This window comes from Leuresthes tenuis, unplaced genomic scaffold, assembly GCF_036924035.1.
Source record: "Leuresthes tenuis unplaced genomic scaffold, fLeuTen1.0.hap1 SCAF_6, whole genome shotgun sequence".
Taxonomy (NCBI): Eukaryota; Metazoa; Chordata; class Actinopteri; order Atheriniformes; family Atherinopsidae; genus Leuresthes; species Leuresthes tenuis.
In genome coordinates this window covers 17,614,228-17,636,155 of record NW_027325360.1, presented here as the reverse complement: position 1 = coordinate 17,636,155, position 21,928 = coordinate 17,614,228, and the positions used below count along the sequence as shown (strand labels likewise).

The window sequence follows — 21,928 nt, the reverse complement described above, 5'->3', positions numbered from 1 at the left end:
TTTTTTTCGAATGATCTCAAATTTCTTTCAGCTCTTGTTTTGGAGATTTTTTTTACATTCTTCTTGCAAAAAGCTTTTAGTTCTGGAGGATTCAAAGGCCACCGTGCAGTCTATGCACAGATTTCCTATGATTTCCAGTGAAGTCTGTAGTGTGGTTCATGTCAAAACCATCTGCGAGATCTTATTGTCGTAAGCCACTGTGTAATGTGGTTTGTGTGATTTCTGCAGTTTTAACCCTCAGGTTAAGATTTGCTGACATTTATTGTAAACCACTCTTCCATCACCCACAGAAATGTCCCCTGTCTCACTGGCTTCTTAACAAGCCCAAAGCATCTACCCCTCTGCTTAACCAGTGGAGGTCTTTTTCTGAAATTCTGTACACTTTTATTTCAGAACATACCATTTGTCCTCAGAATTTGTTTCTTGAATTCATCCGGTGTGTTTTAGGGATGTTATTTTCAAACTCCTGGCACAGATTTTAGTGGTGAGGAGGTAGAAGAAGTCCTTCAGTGTTCATAAAGCTTTTAAATTAGCATTGCCTGACCTTCAGTGAATAAGCTGTGGCCTTAACAAGCTTGTCAGGCTTTACTAAGGTATGGTTAAATGTTTTCTTAAAGTCCAACCATTTACTCAGTGCTCCTCTTTTTTCCCCCAATAAAATCATACCAAAAGTCAAAAGTTGAAATCAATCTTTCATGTGTAACTCTGAACCAGCTGAAATTCAATTCAGTGCCAGGCATTGTGTTCTGGGTTTGAATGAGATTATCAGATCAGATTAAATTTGAATCTCAATCCTAAATTTAGAGGTTAATGTTGCCACATCACTCAAACTATTCATGAGAATTTCTACACACATCTGCATTTATGTATATATGCTAAATATGTGGTTGACATCCTCCTAACAAACAAAATTGTGATCTCTAAGAGCTTGAAAAAATGTTTTACTATTACTATGCATACATCTAATGAAGAACCAAGGTGTGTAATTATATTATCAAGATGGAGCCTTCATGTGTAGCGAGTACAGTGGTTAACGAGGTCCATTATTTGGAACTACACTATCTCATATTATTCTCAGCTGCACACCCGAGACCAGTAACAGTAATCAACCTTGATTTGTGTTCCCGCAACTTAATCAGCGTCTCTCTCAGATACAAAAATCCTCAAACACACACCCTAACTCAAGTTAGAACAAATCAAGTCCACCTCCCTGAAAGTACACTGCGAGTAAAAATGAAAAGCAAACAGTCTCCAGGTTCCTCACGGGAAATTTCTCCCTGAGTTCAAGTCTGGTTGAGCGTGTACTCTTGATAATCACAGGCACCGGTGGATTTCCTGGACCACCATGAGCTACTCCTACTAAAAGAAAGGGCACACAAGATCTGAGGCAGCTCAGACATGAGACTCAGGGGTTGATTTAACCCATTGACTGGCACAGATAAATGCCTTCACACCGCACAACATGATTTAGACAGCGACCCCTCTGCTCTTTCATTGCCTATTCATGCTCACAGTCACTTCCCCTCTGCTAAGTCTAGCCAATAATTTACTTCCCCTTGGACTGCACTGTCTATAGCTATTGATCACAGAGCGCTCCCAGCGCTAATTTAATGCCCATGATATGGTCTGTCATGGGTGGAAGGGGGGTTGTATTGATTAACGCACAGTTCTGCTGAGGGCACTACTGCAGCCCTGCATGACAAGGGAATAATTAAGTGCAGAAAACCTGCTAGAGCACTGTGATAGGCTCCTTTACTTGAGGTGTTTTTGCAGTTCAGTGTGGTGACCACACAAATAAGGATCACTATCTCAAATTTTCTCAAAAGATATGAAGCTGTTAGGCAGTTCACAAGAAAGCATTAACCTAGTTCAGTGCAAACATATAAGATATTCTGTTATCGCAGGAAGATGTTTTGTTGTGTGATTTATTATCATGTAATACATTATTTAAAAAAAAAATATATATATATATATATATATATACATTAAAGCCATAACAGCAAATCACTGTGATTTGTTACTTACTTTAATAAATAGAGAAGCACCAATATTCTCACATGGAAGATCAATTTAGAGAAAGTAGTTCTCGACAGTGATTCACAGTGAGTTACAGTACGTTTCGTAAGAACACTGTGACAGACAAAGAAAGCCCCAGAAAACAGAAGAGATTGGACACAGCATGAGAACAGAGCTGCCCGGTCACTGTGATCACAGCAGCTCAACAGATAAAAACAGTTGTGTTTTTGCTGTGAAAGTGAAGAGCTCCCTTACTGACAATCCTCATTGATTCTGGTGTTATACTGCCATCTAGTGGCAAGTGTTCAGATGACTCAAAGATTTGCCAAATTACATAAATGACAGACAGCAGAGAAGAAATTAGGCATTTTATTATAAAACAAGACACCACAAATCATACCGTGTCATGGGCATGGTTAGAAAAAAAATTGACATTAACTGAAAAAGTCATTGAAATAAAACTCAATAAAAAAAGTTTTGTTTGACTTGTCACGACCTTACAGTAAAAAAGCACGACACTGTCTCTTTGCTTTAGGAGGGTCTGGCTCTGAGAAACAAAGCTTGATTTTAAACTGCTAATGTGGAAAATCAAATGTGCTTGAACTGTGCTGGACTAACTGCTCTTTGTATCGCTTCTGCTTAACTTGTGTCATCATTTCTTCCTTTATCTTTGAATGTTGTGCTCAGCTTCATGAGAAAAGCTTTTGTTTTTGCACTCTTACGTCTTACATACACGTATGTTTTGACCCTCCTCATTGTTTCAGCTGTATTCTTTGGTCTGTGCATTTGTGTTATGTTTATCGTTGTTGTAAAGCACTTTGTAACTATGCTTATAAGAAGCTAATCCAAATAAAGTTTCTCATTAGTATAAATAATTAAAAAAAAGAAGCTGTGAGAGACAAAACTGAAATTCAATATTTACAGTCTGAACAGTCATGTTTCACAGAGCAGAGGTTTTCATTCAACCAGCAACAGCTGCCTTTAACAGGATTTCTGATGACTGAAACTAATCAGTTAAATAACCTGGCATGGAGTTGGGGCGGAATGAAACCTGACAGTTATATTCGGCACATCAAAATACACTTACAAACAAGATTTTTTACAATAGATTTTTAAAATCCCACATTCATATCCCCTATCAACTGAGTCTATTTCATACTTAGGCTAGTACAACTGTGTTGTACAAATGATTTTAAATGATCTGAATGAAATAGTTCAGCTTTATAACAAAATATACTGTGTGCAGCATTCAAATGTCTTGGTTGTCTTACTAAATACAGATTACAAAAGTAAAAGATAACTCATGAAAGGCTCACGTGACACAGGTGTGCATTTCTTTTGATGCAAGTAAAGTATGAAAACAAATAAGAATTCTACAGCATATTCATCATGTTTTAGAATGAAAGGCACTCGCAACTGAGGGATTGTTTGTTGAGATAGTCAAAAAGCAAAGAAACAAAAAAACGAAGTTAAGTCACAACGTCTTGGGTGATCTCACACTATAATAAGATTTTTGCCATTGCCTCGTTCCCCAGGTCATTTACAGCTACATATAGATTACACATTTATTGAATCCTTTACTCCCTCTGAAAGAAGTCAGACTTTAATCTCCTAGAAATGAGGTCAGTCATTGACACTTTGAAATGAATTACTTTTCCACCAAACTTCTCTCTCTTAAGACGTTCGGCATTACAAAAAGTCTAAAGATTTACTGAAAAATGTTCAGTATGAACTTACAACCTAACCGGGGCGTCCCAGAACACTGTAACCCACCTGAGTATCATTTAACTTTATCCATCCAATTCAGCTTCATAGCAGCAAATCAAAGGCACCACTAATTACCAGAAAACCACCCATACACCCCTTAACTGCAACCGACTGATGGGGATGCAGTCAATGAAATAATATCAAATCATTCTCAAGCCTGTACAGATTACATAAAATCAAACTTTAACCATTATCAGTTCAGTACACACTGGTAACCTGCTGTCTAGACCTCTTCAGCCACCAACTCACTCCTGTTTGTGAAAAGAGTCCTACTGAACACTTGTAGGGAATTCTAGTGCAAAAAAAATGAAAAAATCATTTTTAAACCTTGACACCGTGCATCTGTGTTGGTAATATGGATCGGATCTCTGTTTATGTCGCTTTTTATGTAAACAACTCACTTTATGTTCAGGGTTTGTTGCATCATTTGTTGCATCATATGAGGGATATTCAGAAACTGGAAGGGTATAGAAATCAAGTGTTAATGTCAAGTCTCAAGCCTCTTCAGCATCACTGTGATGCAGCTGATCTGGAAATGTCCCCATTATCACAGAATATATTTTATATATATATATATATATATATAAATGTATGTCCCGGGTGGACCTTGCCTCTTGCCCAATGACAGCTGGGATAGGCTCCAGCCCCCCCCCTGCGACCCCAAAATTGGATTAAGTAGGTATAGAAAATGAATGGATGGATAATGAAGCAACGTAGGAGTGACTGATTTAAGCATTTGTTAGAATAAACCCCCACGTAATCCTTCTGCTGTTGGATTAAATGGATAAATTTTACTGTAGGGGGTTTCAGTTTTTAAAGAACTACAAATTCACACCTGGTTTAAAGTCAGATCTTCTGTAAAAAATATAACACGATGATAGATCATACAGACTGTGTTTTCTACCATCCCATTACAGGACTGGCACTCACACAGACAGACATGGGTCTGGCAGTATCTCTGGTCATACTCCTGAAGTAAACAATTTTCCAGACACTGGGTTGTTAAGGTTTTGTTTTTCCGGCAGGGGATCCACAGCATCCAGGTCTAAAGTTGGAGTTACGGCTGTTTTAAGTCTCTGAGGATTAAAGAAGGCAAGGCAAAAAAGAAACAACCTTTTTAGAAAAGCACACACAAACAGAGTTAAGGAAGTAATCAGTAAAAAAGAACTCTGTATCAACTGATGACAACCAACAGTAGCCGCATTCAGACAGAGACGTTCTAAGAACGCAGTTCTAAGAACTGTCCACCTTGAATTTCGTTATAAGAACTGCCCTTCCCCAGGGGAACTGTTTCATTTTGCATTCGCACATGAGTCAGGGACCTTGACAGGGACTGGTGTGACAGAACCGTCTGTGACAAACGTGTTACTTTAGCCCCACACTCAACAACAAAACAAAACCCGCGAAAAGTAAGGAGAGAAGAAAAAAACACCACCAATAAGCTAATATGGAGAGCGAGGAGGCCACCGTGTTCATGGTCTGCATGACAGTAATATTAATCACGGACGATCCCATCAGGCGTCTAAGATCGAAGCTGGAAGAGCACACAGCGAGAGTCAGGAGACGAAGAATCGAGCTGCAGACAATACTTCTCTGTTTCATGAACTAACTTATTCAACATGTGCCGGTTGTGTCCGTGTCGTATGAGCAAACATTTCAGACAAGCGGCGTAGCTACCAACCACCAAACACCTACGTCATATGTGCTCCTATGGAACCCAGAAAAACCCTGCCTTGGAGAAGGAGCTAAAATGGTTATAGGGACTGAGGGCCGCGGTCCCTAGTTCCTGTATGTCCGAATGCGCGAAAAAACGGCCTAGTTCCTGAAAAGGTTATAGGAACTGCAAAAGGTACTGACAGTGCAAATGCGCCTAGTGAGGACAGAGCATTTATCTTTTCTCTTATTCAAATCACTATCTTATAAACTCATCTCCTGTTGGAGATGTTCAACAACATGAGTCGGTGAATAATCTTAGTATCCGTCCACTGATTTGTTTGAATTTCTTTAATTTAGCTCATATCTTCTGTAGTAATCAATTCTTTGCATGAAGCTCCTTTCTCTTTTTTAAACTTCCGCAGTAAACCCTTCATAAAATGTTGAAAATAAATGTTTAATCTGTAACTTAATGCTTTGAAAAGATCAGGTCATCTTCAACTCACTTAACTATTTGTAGTAGCAGAAAATTTGACCAGGAATACACAAACTGTAGCACGTCACTGTGTATATTATATATATATATATATATAAATCATCATAACATTTTTGAAACTGATGTTATTGAAGTCCTTTGGGGGGAGAAAGTGCTTTCATCTTATTAAAAATTTGCCCTCACACTTCACTTTAAACTTGCCCTCCATCTAACAAATGATAGCATTGCTAATATACTAATCTAACATTGTGAACTACTACTGATAATGAATTAGCTAATGGGTCTTTACTCACCTGCACAAGTGATCCTTTGTTGTTGCAGATCTCATGAATAGCTCCAAGAGGGATCCATATCACAGAAACTAATGAGATGCCCCAGCCCGTCCATTCAGCCCACAGTGGGTACGTGTACTTCCCATAGCGAGGAGGGGTGTACTGAACAATGCTGGAGATCAGTATGCACTATGCAAAGAAAACAATAGTCTTAAATGCCAGGTTCACGTGGGATTTCATAGCATGGTTTAAACAATGTGATGCGATTTAAACATTGCAAAAACAATTTCCCATTTTTGGATCAATAAAGCATTTTTCAATTCACTTTAGTTCAACGGGACTAACCAACACCAGCACAGGACACAGCAGCAGCCAGCAAAGGCGGAAGTAGATGCTTGGAGTTCTGCCCTGCATCCTCTTCACCATTATTGAAAGTCGTGGAGTGCCTGGCATACAGAAAATAAGCATCGATTTAAATGTGAACGCTGTTTGGCTCGTGTTGATATGCAAAACAAATATTTATGAGTCATTGATAAGACAAGTCTTAATCGTGTGATCTACCCTTTATGAAAACCTATATGATCTAAGCTTATATGACCTCACCTTATATGACCTAAACTTTTATGATCTAACCTATAGGAAATCTGAAATGGAGTGGTGCTATTGGTTTTCACACAGAGCTAAAGTATCTCACATATCACATGACCACCATTAAGGGACATTTGAAAACAATGTGAACATTTTATTTTCACCACAAACACAACATTTAGTAAATATGTAAATGAGATATGTCTTATTGCTACACTGTATAGGGTCTTTCAAGTCTAATGCTTTGACCATCACTAGGACGTCTGCGTGTCAACTTAATGCGGAATTTTTACCAAAGATCCAGCATACAGCCACAATTTCACAGAAAGCCAGGAACACGAGTGAAACTACAGCAGTGTAGTGATCCATCAGCTGAAACACGTAAATACCTCCCTGTGAAGAAAGGGAGAGAGAGACAGAAATGACAGCAGTTAGGCAACTGTCCTCACATTTAGGCAACACAACATCCTCAATTTGTTTCTCATCAAAGCTGTGTTCCTTGTTTTACCTTAGTAACATGAGGAAGCCCCAAAATAAAACAGACAATGCACACAGATAGGGTTAGCAGCTCTTCTCTCTTTAGGAAGTGCAGAATTTTGGCTCCAAACTCATCCTTTAAGAACGTCACAGCCACCTCCACGTTGGCAAACTGCAGACAGAACACATATTTCTGCTGAGATCACATCAGTAGCCCTGTTCTCTGAGTGATAATCAGTTCTCTTTCGACAAAGAACACATTTGCATCTTTGTTCAAAGTGAAATTGTAAATTCAAGGGCACTGTAGTGACTGTCAGTACAATAATACTTCATACTAGAATGCTGCACAGATGTTTACATTTCAAGTGTGTGTTGACTGTACGGATATATGCTCTAATGGACCATTAGTACATATAGAGTCACTGTAAATCAGGATGAATGTAAACTCCTTAACTATAATATCTCATCTGTTGATGACTGCCTTCTTTCTATTGTTTTTCAGAATATGTTATCATGTTAGTGGTTACATGAAATATTCAATATCTCATATTTTCTCTATATGAAGGTACTTGCAAACTATAATCTTATGTGTGTAATGCATGGTTGGGACTGCATAAGGTTCGTTGTACTATTAGTAATTGAAATGTCAGGAAATTTCCACCAAACACTTTGGTCATTTCTTAAGAAACTGGAGCTTCAGAGTGAAAGGGTTGGGATTTATAACTCTCTTCCAACGGGAGAAGTCCTAATAAAAATTACAATTACACTAATTCTGGCACAAGTCTCTGCAAATGGTGTGTGATAATGATTTTGGCCAGACAGAACTTGTAAATTGGATTTGAATACATTTTTTAAAAACGGGCAATCGAGTGAACATTTACAATGTAATTCTTCTGCTCATAGTTCAATAATTAGTAAAACACATCACAGAACAAATACACAAACAAGAAACCTTTCATGGTACACATGTGTAAGCACCTTCTATAGATTCAAGTATGCAAAGGCTCAAACTTGATGTTAAACAATATAGATTTACATAAGCCCTGTGTTTCACTTGATCCTCACAGTATTATTAGTGTGACTGGTGTGTACCATGCTTACCTGACTGTCTAAGCCCAGACAGAGCAGCATGAGAAAGAACAGTGGGGCCCAGAGCTGAAAGACAGGCATGGTGGAGAGGACCTCGGGGTACACAACAAACACCAAGCCAGGACCTGAAACATGACAAAACAAAGGTGTCACTGTAGGATATAAATTTGCAAAAATATAAACAACTTCAAAATACTTTCATTAGCTTTAAAAGAGACATTCTTTAAAATCCCTTTCTCCACTCAAGAGAAAGAATGTGGATATCTGAAATCAATACCAACACAAAAACAACAATCCAGGCACATGCATGCTTTTTGGATGGTGGGAGGAAGCTGGGGTACCTGGAGAGAACCCACGCATTCATGGTGAGAACATGCAAACTGAATTTACAGAAAGGCCCCAGCTGGGAATTGAACCTGAAACCCTTTTGCTGTGAGGTGATGGTGCTAACCGGCTCACCACCGTACAGCCTGGCTGCAGAGTCTTTGGATATAAATTGCTCGTTCTATGCAAAAACATTATCAGTCACAATTCCACACAAAATAAACTACAATTTTGAAAATCATATTCTGTTAACAAACCTGCTTAGATGTAACACACTGGAACGTTTGAATAAATACTTAACAGTCTTGTGAGTTACAAGTCCTGGGGGAGGATTGGATTATAGTATAATCTCTGTAAACAATTTATCCTGTAAATCTAAACTGTGCGTTGTGTTAAGCACAGACTTAAAATGTTTGCTACAGAATGCGCATGATACTGATTAATCACAAAGCGTTTTAACAGAACTTGATGTAAACAAATGTTCGTGATAAGGAAGGATAAAGATTGGTAAGCAACAAATTTCATACAGTACAAAACCCAGCCTGTAAACAGAAATTCATGTAGTATTTTAAAAGTTTACTAACCTGTGTTTCTTTGGAAAAAAAAAGAAAAGAAAGAAAAAGAAAAGATTCCAGAGGTCAAAGCTTGGGGAGTGTGTGGACAGTAAGGTGGGCTCTACCAGAGGAGCACAGACAGGGCCTTTGTCCCTTGTGGTGCAGGTAATCTATGATGTCGGTCTACTTACCAGCAAAACCATATAAGACTTAAAAGGTTACAGATGAGGTTGTAAAAATAATCAATTCTATATGTTATAAGTGTCCAGTTTAATGAATGAATGAAACGAAATTAGCAGCATATGCATGCGCCAATATAATAAAGGCTTTGTCTGGAATGAATTTGATGGTCTTTTGGTTGACTCCAAATGAATTGATGAATTGATCTTGGATGGCTTGAAATAATCATTTTCCTGAAAATGTTTTCAATGTTTCTGACATGAAGAAAATTCTTGTTGTAGGATCCAGATTATCATATTTATGTTTCTTTATAACAAGTTTCAGAGTCAAGCGTCAGCCCCCAGTTTTGTCCCATATCGATTCCCCAGTTCCCCAGATCCCGTTCATATCCAGAGTCAAGGGATCTTGGTTTTTTTTGTTTGTGTTTTTAATTAATTGCACTTTTTATCCATATTTTGAACTATGTTTGAAATTTAATCGGCTCTTCTGTTTCTGTTTGGCACTGTGACATTCCAATATGTGCTTTGATATCGACTGTATGGCTCCACAGGACGGAGAGAGAAACTCAGAGTTTATTGAAGAAAAGTTGCCAGGGAGCAGGTTAGTTTAGTTACTGCGGTTACTGACTCAAAACCTGAGATTTGAAACAGCCCCATCAGGGTCAGATCCAGAATCCAGCTGTGAGCCAACAGCAGTCACTTCTACACTGCAGCTGTCATAACCAATTACATCAACATAACCCCTTTTAATCATTAGAAAGTTACTCCACAGATACACAAACATTAAAAACCTGTCTTTACAGGCTGAGTGGTAGTCCTAACTATGACTTAGTAAACTTTCTGTGTACAATCTATGAAAAACCACATTGAAAGTTTGTGGATTCCTTCCTTAAATAGACTGTCACATGATTCAAACCAGATGTGCACATCTTCAAATATGTGTCGTGTTTTTCCATGGAAAGAAAAAAAAATACTCTGAAGGGAATGAAAACAAATACAGATTCACATAAAAACACAGTCTGAGGTTTAACTCTGTTTCTGTGATATCAAAACATAATGTCATATGACAGGAACTATGACGGCTGTTGTTTAAAACTGTTCCCTAAGGTAAAACAAAGCCATGAGAATGTAGTTTAACAGTTCTTCCAGATTTAATGCTTACCATCTGTCGCTATGTTGTCAACAGGCAGGTTATGTATGTGAGCCATGTAGCCAACAGCTGAGAAGATCACAAAGCCAGCCAGGATACTAGTAAATGAGTTGACTAATGACACAATCAACACGTCCCTGCAAGAAAGGACAAATGAAACACTAGAGCCAGCTCTCGTATCCATTAAACAGAGACATTTCGTCATGAGAACAGCAGTTTTAGAACTTGCAGCTATCACATCTAACAACCAATGTCTAAAAATATTGTTGCAAAAATGGATCAAAATGGTAGAGGAACTGTGCCTGTTAGGTAAAGTCTCTTTGTTATAGTCTAAGGTGGGGCCCTCATTGGTGCATACACAGTGTCAAAACACCTCCAATAGCTTTTCTTCTTAATAAGAAAACTAATTATTCTTTCTCCATTTCTGCCTGAAAATAATCTATTCAAACAACTAAAGTGTTTTCACAGTCAACACAGCAACATTTAGACAAAAAATGGAGCTTCTTCCATGAACAATTAAATTGCATTGTTGATTACTTATGAGGTAAGATATCAGTATATGTTTTTTATCAATCTAATCTGTACTCTTAGTCAAGTGAATCATTTCCATCCTCGTGATGGCACTACAATACACCATATTTTCTATTTGTTGTCAATCTTCAGACTGTCACTTTTGCTCTAGATAGTGTGCCATCAGTGCATATTGATTGTGATAAAAAAATATAAACTTTTCTTCTCTAAATTTTGCTTGAAAGTCGAAGAAATACTTCAGCTTCAAAACAGAAAGAATATTGACTCTTTACCTGAAAATGTTGTTGTGAAACTTGTTGTAGCTAGCCATGGAAATCATGGAGCCAAATGCTATTCCAAGTGAGTTAAACACTTGGGATGCAGCATTAACCCAAACCTGCATTGGAGACAAAGAAGAATAGGAAAATGAACTATGTCATAGTTTCATTATTGGAGCTTAGCCTGCGATCTAGTTCAGGCAGGCAACTCAAGCTTCTCTGCTGCCTGCCACATGATCTGCCTCTCCCTCAACACCGCACACTGCCTGCTTTTCACCATCCCAGCATTCACCTGTAGGCTCTGGGGCAAAAATCTCACTCATCACTCCAAAATCAAATTGAAAAAACATAGACACAAGGGGCGATAAGGTAACCTAGACACCAAACTTCAGTCATATTCTTTAATAAAAGTTTACAAACTTTCACACAAGAGATTTTGCGCGCAGAAAAATCCACTTTTCTCATTTTTTTCTAACAGTTTTGGTCAAATCACATGAAGAGTCATTGTTGTTGTAATTTCTTTTGTTGTTTTGTGTCGTTTTAAGATGGAAAAAATAGACGTCAAACATCTTTGTGGACCAAATCATTTAGCAAGATTGAGGGTTGTGGGTTGTCTGCTGATGTTGCCACCACACTGTCAAATGTGGCTATAAAAGTGAAGCTATAACCCAACAACTGACTGCTGTACATCAGAATATTTGATTTTACAGAGAAATCCTTGTATAAGCCTTCTGTGGGTTTTAGGGCTGCAACCAACTAAAAGCTCTTTCAGTCTGGCTTAGTTTGAAAAGGTATTTGTGAATATGTCTCTACAATCTTATAAGAAAATATCCGTCAAAAGCATTCTCACTGAGTTTATTGCAGAATTGACCCCTCAACTACTTTCTCTCCAAGTGCTGGCTGTTGTTTGAACTTGCAGCAGACACAAGCTGATATGACACTGATATGAGATGCTGCAGTCTGAAAATAAAATAATGAAAAGAACGGTAAGAAATATTTGTTCCTTTGCTGACACACATAGATAAGTTAATTATTAAACTTTACACTATTCCTCTCACTGATTGCATGAGATAATGATTAATTTGTGCTTTGGTGCCAATGCGATACAGACGTCAACACAATTAACCCACTTTTTACTGTTGCATTGTTATCAAAGTAGTCTCACCTTCACTTCAAACAGTCTGTTCCAGACAGGTGTCACAAAGTAGAGGATACCACTCTTGGCTCCAGGCAACTGCACATTATTGATGAGCAGGGCAAACAGGATGAAGTATGGAAACACAGCAGTGAAATACACAACCTATATGACACAAACAGGGAAAAGCTGGTGAGATACTAATAAGCGTTGTGGGTTTGTTGTGTTAGTGAAGTTGTCCTTGTGAACACCAGCTTCGTTTTTTAAGCAATTATCTCAGTCTGACCCAGACATGGTTTTTCTATCAAGCTTTGTCAACATTTCTATACAGCCCAAATATGCAAAGGTGTATAGATATCCCTGACAGCTGAACTGAAATAATTCCCTGTGACAAAATGTCAGAGAACAAACAGCAAGATGAAATCAAAGAATAAGGACAACGCACAACAAGCACAATGAACACAACACATGCACAGAGATGGCAGAAAAGTAGTCATTATGCTGACCTTGCCTGTTGATTTGACCCCTTTAAATATGCACAAATAAACGATGACCCAAGCAACGAGAAGATAGCCAAATAGTTCCCAGCGGATGCCACCAGATTCTTCAATGCCACTGGTCTTCTCCAGAAGCCTGTAACTGGAAAAATGAAAAAAGAAGGAACTTCTATATCATTACGTTACATCACATAAGGGGAGATGTTGACCCACATCTCCCCTTATGTGTTCCTCACTTGTATGCTGCTTTGTATCTTGTCTATGAATACTTTTATGGGCAGACAGGGGAGTTGAGGAAGCTACTTTCTAATCGGAGGACGACCCAGTGTAGAAGAGGGTCAGACAGAGTCCTTTAAGTCCCTGGGAACTTAGTATGTAGTAATAAATGTCCCTAGCCAAATGAGCAACAATTGAAAAATCCCAGATTTTGATTTATCTGTTGTCAGATCTTGTTCATACAAAAGTATGTGAGAACAAATCCTTCGAGCAAATAGAAAATATCGTATTAAGAAAAGCTTTCAGGGTTTAACAAGACACAACATGATTTGAGTGAAGGATTCTTGTGTTGTAAATGCAGCATCTACAGTAGTTCAATGCAGAGTTCAAACATGTCAATCAAGAGTAAATTTCTGCAGTTGAAAGAGCAGTGAAGGCTTCTCACTCAAAGAACTGCTGGCTCGAAGACTGGAGGTGGGTGGTGTTGCCAGAGAAACCGCTGGAGCAGTTTTCGACGACATTCCACGTGTTGTTGCAAGATGTCCAAGGGAGAGTAGCTTTGAATGAGTTGAAAAAATAATAAAGTGCCCAGCTCATGAGCACGTTGTAGTAGGTGGAGAATATGAAGGAGATGACAACTGTGGCTAGACCCACACCTGCAGAGTGACACGTGAGGGCAGAGAGGGAAAAGTGAGAGACAACTCTGCAGCGGTTATGTCATCTGTGGGGAAGAAATTGATCACTTCATTATTCTCATATTCAACGTATTACTTGGTGTCAATAATCTCAGCCCAGGATAGAAATTACAGGTGTCTACGTGCCAGAGAAAAACCTGTATCATGTGGCCAAACTCAACCACAGTTAAGAGGAGTTCCTCTTGAGGAAATGAGTCAAGGTGACATCAAAGTCCTAAATCATTTAGTCTTTCAACAACTGGTTCTACTTTTGTATGTCCCGTTTCAGACTTTATGAATGGGAGGTTTCAGTGTTTCTGTTTTGTTTTTTTCCACATCTCTTCTTAGCGATGAGTCGTCTAAAGAGCTTGGCATTGTGAGTGGGTAGATGTTATAATTTTGCCTAAGCACACATAAATTGACAGGGAGGATTTAACCTGAACCCTTTCAAATACAGAAAGGCTGCTTAATAAGGTCCTGGATCAGCCATTCTATATAATCTGTTAGTCATTTTCGGAAAACTAGAACTGTTTTTTGTGCTATTTGACCTAACAAAAGATCTATAGTTCTGCCACTGTGCATATCAGTTCATCATATATCAGCTGCGTTGCACCTTCTACCATAAATTTGGTTATGTAAACTATTTGTTTCACTTCCTGATGCTGGTCCTAAAAGAGAAAAGAAATGCATAGGATACATGTATTTGATTGAGGAAAAATGATACAATATTACATCTGAGAGTGAAAAAAGTGGACGAAACTCTAGGATTAGCCTTAATTAGAAGATTAAGTCAGAGGCTGGAATTTTCAATCAGTAGTGAATCTATGAAGGTCTGATGTTTAAAACATATGCTTGTGGAGGTGTCTGATCACAAGAAGAGGATATTCCTGAGGACTTGCTCATCAAGCTGGAAAAGCTCACAAAACCATCTCTTAAGAGATCTAAAGTCAGACGAACTGCAAATAAACAAAGCTCAATATGAGAATTAGTGTCATTGTTACTCTGCCCAGAAGTGGTTGACCAACAGAGATCGCTCCAACAGTGAGGTGAGTAATATCTGCCAGGGCTTAAAGGAGCCCATGGCATCCTTAAGCAACGAAAATGCTCTCTTGTTGGATACTGTTAATGTTCAAGAGTCCACCATCAGGAGAACGGTAAACAGCACTTGTGTGCACTGGAGGGCTACAAGGAGAAAACCTCTGCTCTCCAGAAGAAAACACTGCTGCCGTTTGCATATGTCAGTGCAAGAAAAAGTCATGCAGCAAGCAACACAAATATTCTAAACACACAAGTTGATTCATCAAAGAATTGGTAAATATGGATGAAGTCAATGTTTTGGAATGACCAAGTCAAAGTCCTGATCCTGATCCAATAAAAAAAGTTTTGGAAGGACCCAAAGTGAGGAGTTCACCAGAGGAAACAAACCAACTTCCCAGACTTCAAGCTGTTATTTATGGAGGAAAAGGCTGAAAATCTTACGGGTTGATGTTCAAGAAACATTTATTGGAGACATTTTGTTGAAGTCACAAAGGATCCCACTATAGTGAAAGTGAAAGCTTATGTTCACAATGATGTAATATTGGATCATTTTCCTCAAAAAATGAATGACCATATTTGTTTATCTGACGTATCTTCATCTACTTCAAGGATTCAAATTAAAGCGGAAATATTGAAAATTCCTTAGGGTTTGAAAACTTTTAAGCTATGCTGTACACGTCAGAGTGACATCAAACTTCTCAACTAGACTTTAGAAAAATAAATAAATAAATAACCCTATTTCCAATGATGACTTTTACCACTATTACCACAAGAAAACTGCTTTCTGCTGTTTTTCAGCGGCTGCTGTTCATTGTGGGAAGGTCGGGCCATGTCCGAATGGATCCATGTCACTGTCCGGTAAAATAGAGGAACAGACAGCCCTGTGTCAACTTCAAAACAGGACAATAGGAAACCAGGTCTGATCTTCACGACCAACTAGACCCATTGTCGACAGTTAAAGTTAACACTGTGTCCTTTTCTATAGGCTGCTTGCTTCTCTCACACTACACATACAAGGCTGACTGCTCCACTTTGCACGATACACACTCCACCAGGCGTCTTATTTCAAACTGCCAAAACAAATCACTCTGCTGGGTGCAAAAACAAGGCAGAGCGTACAAAATCAGCTCTGTAGCCATTTTTTTTTTTTTTCCACATTTTCTTGTCTCATCTGTCCAAAAAAAAAAAAAGAGAGAGAAAACCGAGAGAGTACAGAATGGTAGAAACTGTGGCCGGTTATTCTACATGTCTATGCAGAGCTTAAGTGCAGTAAATTGGTCATGAGCCTATTTGCTGGTTTGTGATATTTGTGGGCGACTAAAATCAGTGATCACATGTACATCACAGGGAAATCATTCAGAAAAACATACAGAAACAAACTACCTGCTTTTGGCCCTTGTTTAGCACAGAGCATTAACCAGGGAGAAATGAGCGATAAATCAAGTGAAGGACCCAAACGTTTTGACCGGGTAGACTATCTCTGTCTTTAAGGAGATAAGAAAACTATGGAGAAAAATTTTAAGTTAGAACAAGACAGACAGCATTTTCATGTCATACCCACATATAGTGATTGTTGATGGCTGGGCGCTTGTTTGATTTGGATAGGGTTCGGTTTGAAAAGTTACTACGAGGCGTGGATGAGAAATAATAAGACAAAGGCTGTCATTTCATTTTAATGAAGAAATTTCTTAGCTACAGCTTATCTTTCACTGAATAAAGCAGAAGAAAAGAATAGAGGGTGTGTGGTGCTGGATCTGATAAATATGGAGGAATGTGAAAAACAACGATGTGGCTCTTGGCCAAAAAAATCAGGGTGCTTATCAATTGTCTTCATGATGCAAGCACTGTCCCACAGGTGTGGCTTCCTTCTTTTCACACTTTTCCAAAACAGTTTAGAGTCCCTCTTATATTGAAAAGAAAATCAACCAGTTTTCTTCATTAAAATGATATTAAAGCCACACCTCGTAAGTGATTGCCAGTGTTCTCATTGTTAGTGCTTATTTTGATTGGCAACTGAAATTATGAACTGAAATCCAAAGAGACACAGATTCTTGGAGTGATTGTAAGTTTCATTAAAACAAGTTCTCATCCATCAACAAAAGAAAAAAGGCAGAATTTACTCAAAGTTGAAGGGACTCAGATTGATGCATGACTTCACTGTGACTAAATACATTTTTTAAATATTCATCTGCATTTGGAGTACTGAAAACACAAGATCAGAAAATGCTTTTCACTGAATCAGTGCACTGGTTCCTGTGTAAACAGAGAGAATGATTAATTTGCCCAGTCTCATGAAGAAGCAAAAATGATGATGATGTCTTTACAGTCAAAAACACCCACCTTTCCTCTCTGTTAATAACTTCAAACTTGCTCCTCTTATAAAGTTTATCTATAATCATTTGATTTTTTTGTAAACGTAAAACTACTGACAGAGCCCACTCAGAGACATTCCTCCCACAGTGTTTGTGTAGTTTTGATAAGGAATGTATAAAGATTTGTCCATCTCAGAAGCTTTTTAAATCTAGTGAAGCATGGAACCTGTGTGGTATTTCTAACAGTCATAGAAAAACAGTCAATTAAACCATCTTTAATTTGTGCACTGCAGGAAGCAACTTTAAATGACAGATGACTAAACTGAATGTCCCCTCAGCTGAAGAGGAGGCATTCAGTCTTGGTGAGGCACAACTTATTCCTTTTCTTTTCTGTGTGCCTCTCAGTTTGGGGCGAGTATAAATAGACCACTTCTTAAACTACAAAAGAGTCTCTGCCTTTTCAAAACTATGACTTGGCAAAATTTCTCATAGAAGGACTTGTTTGCGTCTGCTTCTATTTATCAACCTGTGAGTCAGCACTTACGTCATATTTCCTGTTCGGAAAAACACGAGAGAAAGAAATATTTGTCTCAGTTCTACTGAGCAACTTCATTTGCATGGCGTTTTCCAAATTTGTTTTAATAGTGACTCCCGTCCTAACCAACAGCTGTAAGGCTTAGAGTTCCCAGGGAGTTTAATAAACTTTGTCAAAAACAAATGATAAATACATGAAATATGTGCCTGCCTCCAGTACAACGATCTGTATTATCTGATGAAATCACACTATTCTTGCCATTTAACATGCAAATGTGACACCTTTACCTTTCCTGGTTTTGTCTACTTTGGAGCTCATTGTTCACATCATGAGTTGATCGACTGCAGGTTCTAGAACTGATGGTTAATAATTGAATGTTTGGTGGTGAAATTCTCCTGAAATAGATTGCACTCTAAAAAAAAAAGAAAAAACTCACATTTACAAAAACATTATCAGAAATGTAATCTTTGTCCTTCAAGGTTAGTTGACCGTGAAGCCGAAAATGCCTACTTTCTCTAGTGGAAGTCTTCAGGTATTGTATGATGCAGTTTCAAGATCTTTTATCAATTATCATTTTTTCAATTAACAAAGACGGCACCTGCACATTTTTTTTACAAGGAGTTTTATACACACTTTTAGATGTCACTGTATTTAGAAATCCTGACACAGGTTTTATTTGCATGCTTTGTTTGTATAAATGAGGGGGAAAAAATTATTCTGTGAGAATGAAGGACTCTCCATCACATGAGAGGAGCCTTAGTACTTCAGGGAGTCACTCACCTTTTAACAAGGGACACATCTTGGCGAGAACATGAACTGGCCCTAAACGAGTATACTGCCCAATAGCAAATTCCATGAAGAGCAGAGGAATGCCACACAGCAGCACCATGGTGAGATAAGGGACTATGAATGCACCTGAAGCAGAAAATTTAAAAATGAAAGGTCAGTGTACAGCTCTAAGTAATGCCTGAGTATATCAACTAGACCCTGAATAGATAAGTATAATGTTGCTGTGTTAGGATTTAAACAAAACATGTTCAGATAAAACAAGAGACTAGCTCACACAACTTAGAAATATCAACAGACGTGAGCAAGCCCAGTAAAAGGAAGGTATGAAAATGAAGGGCATCAAAGATCCTGTTTTCAAAAAGCTTTTGGTTGGTTGTGTTCTGCTTTTAAGCTGTTGTTGTAAACATTGGGAGAGAATCGACTTTCAACATATGTGTCCGCTCTAAATTCTGCTGAAGATTTGAATGTCTTTGTGAGGGTTAGCTCTAAGTCAGACCAGAAAACACCGCCTGCCTCACTTGCCCATTTTGAGCGTAAACCCGGAGCCAAGTAGGTTTTTTTTTTTTTACAGAAATGATAATGGAAAACACTAAATATCATTGCACTATCTGGATGGACGATAAATTGTTGATTAAAACATGTACTGTAATTCTTAATTTACAATAAAGTATTGTAGTGTATTGGGGTATGGATGAATGGAGTTCCCATGATGCTCTGCAAGGTGTGGTGCAATAAGTGCCTTTTAATTGTCTTCTAAAATGCTAGAACTTGTTGTAGTTCAGTTTTGCAATCATATTTGTTTTGCTTTTGTTAATTGTGGTTAAACTGCTATGTTAGATATTTTATTATGTTGTTAGGATAGTACCATGCGTTAGAGCTGTATTCAGTTTCATTAGAAGCCCACTCTGCAAAACTAACGAGAAAAAGTATGTTAGGTTACGTGGTGCAATTGTAAGAGTGAGGTTACCCAACATTAAAGTTTTGTTCCCGATCCAAAGTTGCGTATGTAATAAAATTGATTATGAGACTATTGTTAAGCTATAGTATGACAAAGCAATCAAATAGGTCTGTTTAACATACAGGCTGCGTCTAACTCGGGTAAAAATAACCTATCATGTAACAGCCAGAGCAGTGATATGGTTACATGATCATAATTATACTGCTTAGTGCAGGGCATCATAATTCAGTTCCGGTACGACACAGAAAGTTGATATTTGTAAGTTAGATGTCTGTATCGACGCTTGTTAACGGTCTTACCTCCACCGCTGCTGTAGCACAGATAGGGAAACCTCCAGACATTTCCCAGACCCACCGCGTACCCCACCGACGCCAAGATGAACTCCAACTGCCCGCTCCATGTGGGTCTCTGAGCTTCCGCATCCGAGCTCCTCTTGGCGATGACTTTGCCATCTAAAGGTCGCAGATCACTGTCTCTTTCATCCGAGAGGGGCTTTAAGCTTTCCGCACCGGTCTCCATTAAGCTTACAGAGGTGCGGTTTGAAGTGATGGATGCTGTATTTCCAGCCAAACGGGTGCGCGCTTCACTATAGCTATCATACATTCAGCTCAAATATCGGCCTACTAAATGCACACCGATTTAGCCTATTGAATAACACCGGACGCGTTACGAGACCACAGGTCTACACGACTGCAATGAAAATGACAAATAACTGCCTGGTAGCTATTTCTTTTAACGATGTCATTCAAAGGCTAAAGTATGGAAAAAGAAGAGAGCAGGACTAACATGCACACAAAGACACCGCCTAGATGCACATGCAAAGCTCACACGCTTTGTTACCCATTCTCATAACTCAGTCTTGTGTAAGGTGATACAACTAGAAGTGTCTTTTTCCATCCTCACTAGCCGGCTTCTGTCAAACGGGCGGAGACGTAAGAGGCACGCCTTCTTCCAAAATAAAAGCCCAACTTCACAGAGATTAAAATGATTTATGAGTTTGAGTTAAATCGCGTCATTCCGGCTAATCCAGTATAACTGAAACATGGAAACTACATTCAAGAGACAACCCACACAAATCCCAGCCCGGGAGCACTGTTGCCTCTGGGGTAAATACATTAGATGGAAATACTGTCTCAGATTTAGCGGGTTCAACGACTACAAATATAATGAAATGAGGTTGGACTGTCTTCAGTTACATATGACTCGTGGCACAAATTGTTTGAACAAATGAAAATCCGTTAGCGAATAAATTCCTTTTATTTAGAGGATAATTTCAATTTCCGTTGTTCTCTGACGGTTTGCTGCCTGTAAACTATGCTTGATACCTGGATGTCTGCTCATGGTCGAAAAGAGTCTTAAACGTGCCTTGGAGACTGAAAGGCCTCTTCCACAACACGCTGGATTGTTTTGGAGCGTAAAGGACAGATGCAAAGCTAAACGGTAAAGTCACTCAAAAGTCTGCAGTGGTTAAAGTTCTTCCCGTTAGACAGTTTATTTTAGTTTATTCTAGCTGTGTAGGGTTATGGATGGCCAGAGTTACGAGGACTGCTTTCAAATTGATCTGCTGAAAGTGGAACGATTCTTTTTACTCACACAAAAGTCCAAGACGCACGTCTTCCTTGCAATTTATGACAAATGCCCCTGTGGCCAACCATGGGCCATGAATCGAAAAGTTGCAGTTACATGTGCCTAATATTTGGTATAGGCCATATTTACACATATTTCGCATTTATGAATAAGTAATAAAAAACTTCTTTTATCAGTGTAGGTGATAGCTAAGGAGCCAAACGTTAGCTGAGGACATCTGTGGATTTCAGGAATGAACCATGTTTAAGGTTGGTCTGATTTATTTGGCCTTGACCTGTGTCCAGCTATACATTCATACCTCTGCTGGAACTTGTCTCACTATTCTCAACCAAGGATACGTTTAAGCTGACTTTCAGACACCTTTAAATAGCCTGCTCTCACCCAAGCACAGGGCAGAAACTCTGAACTCTGACCTATATGTTGCACACGCATATAGGCTAATACCTAAGTGCTGGCTTGGCAGGAACTTTCACGTGAATGCTTTGGAAGTCCACATAAAATGTTACCACAGTCTGAACTTACCCAAAGGGTAGACAAGTGGTCAGTTGTCCAACCACCATCATTCCATAACTGGTTTCTCTCGTCTCACCAGCCCCCAGTGATTTGAAACCCAATTGATGGCCTAACCTGTTGACTTGAATGATATGGTGAAGGTGTGTTTTGTGTGTTCTAGACCCACCTGTGTCATTACCTCAACCCACAGTATTTGCTTTAGTCTGCAATCAGTCATCAGCTAACAATAACCTTGTCGGCTTTGTAAGACTGTTGCTGTAAACTGCAGATAGCTCCTTAGACCATTAGGCAACAGCCAAAGGTTCACTCACATTTCATTTA

General features: G+C 38.7%; 1 protein-coding gene across 2 annotated transcripts; it reads right to left on the bottom strand.

Annotated features, from left to right (window-relative positions):
- Positions 1-2,935: 2,935 nt before the first annotated feature.
- On the bottom strand, positions 2,936-20,497 carry LOC140309901 (sodium- and chloride-dependent GABA transporter 1). 2 transcript variants are annotated; one of them, XM_072387965.1, is made up of 13 exons: positions 19,807-20,497; positions 18,541-18,675; positions 13,647-13,857; positions 12,995-13,127; positions 12,519-12,653; positions 11,369-11,472; positions 10,578-10,702; positions 8,371-8,483; positions 7,301-7,441; positions 7,086-7,185; positions 6,550-6,650; positions 6,226-6,393; positions 2,936-4,859 (listed from the first exon to the last, which is right to left on the bottom strand). In XM_072387965.1, the coding sequence occupies exons 1-13, from the start codon at positions 20,108-20,110 to the stop codon at positions 4,746-4,748; spliced, it is 1,884 nt and encodes a 627-aa protein (XP_072244066.1). In that variant the 5' UTR covers positions 20,111-20,497; the 3' UTR covers positions 2,936-4,745. The 2 variants fall into 2 exon arrangements, with proteins under 2 accessions (XP_072244066.1, XP_072244067.1); XM_072387966.1 differs by lacking the exon at positions 19,807-20,497 and adding an exon at positions 16,297-16,416 and having other exon boundaries at positions 18,541-18,617.
- Between the last annotated feature and the right edge of the window lie 1,431 nt (positions 20,498-21,928).

Coding starts and splice junctions, on each gene's coding strand:
- LOC140309901 (XM_072387965.1), bottom strand. CDS start 20,110: ATGTATGATAGCTATAGTGAAGCGCGCACCCGTTTGGCTGGAAATACA. Junction 6,651..7,085: donor GGCTGTATGCTGGATCTTTG/GTAAAAATTCCG, acceptor TCTGTATGCCAG/GCACTCCACGACTTTCAATA. Junction 6,394..6,549: donor TGTGTCCTGTGCTGGTGTTG/GTTAGTCCCGTT, acceptor TTCTTTGCATAG/TGCATACTGATCTCCAGCAT.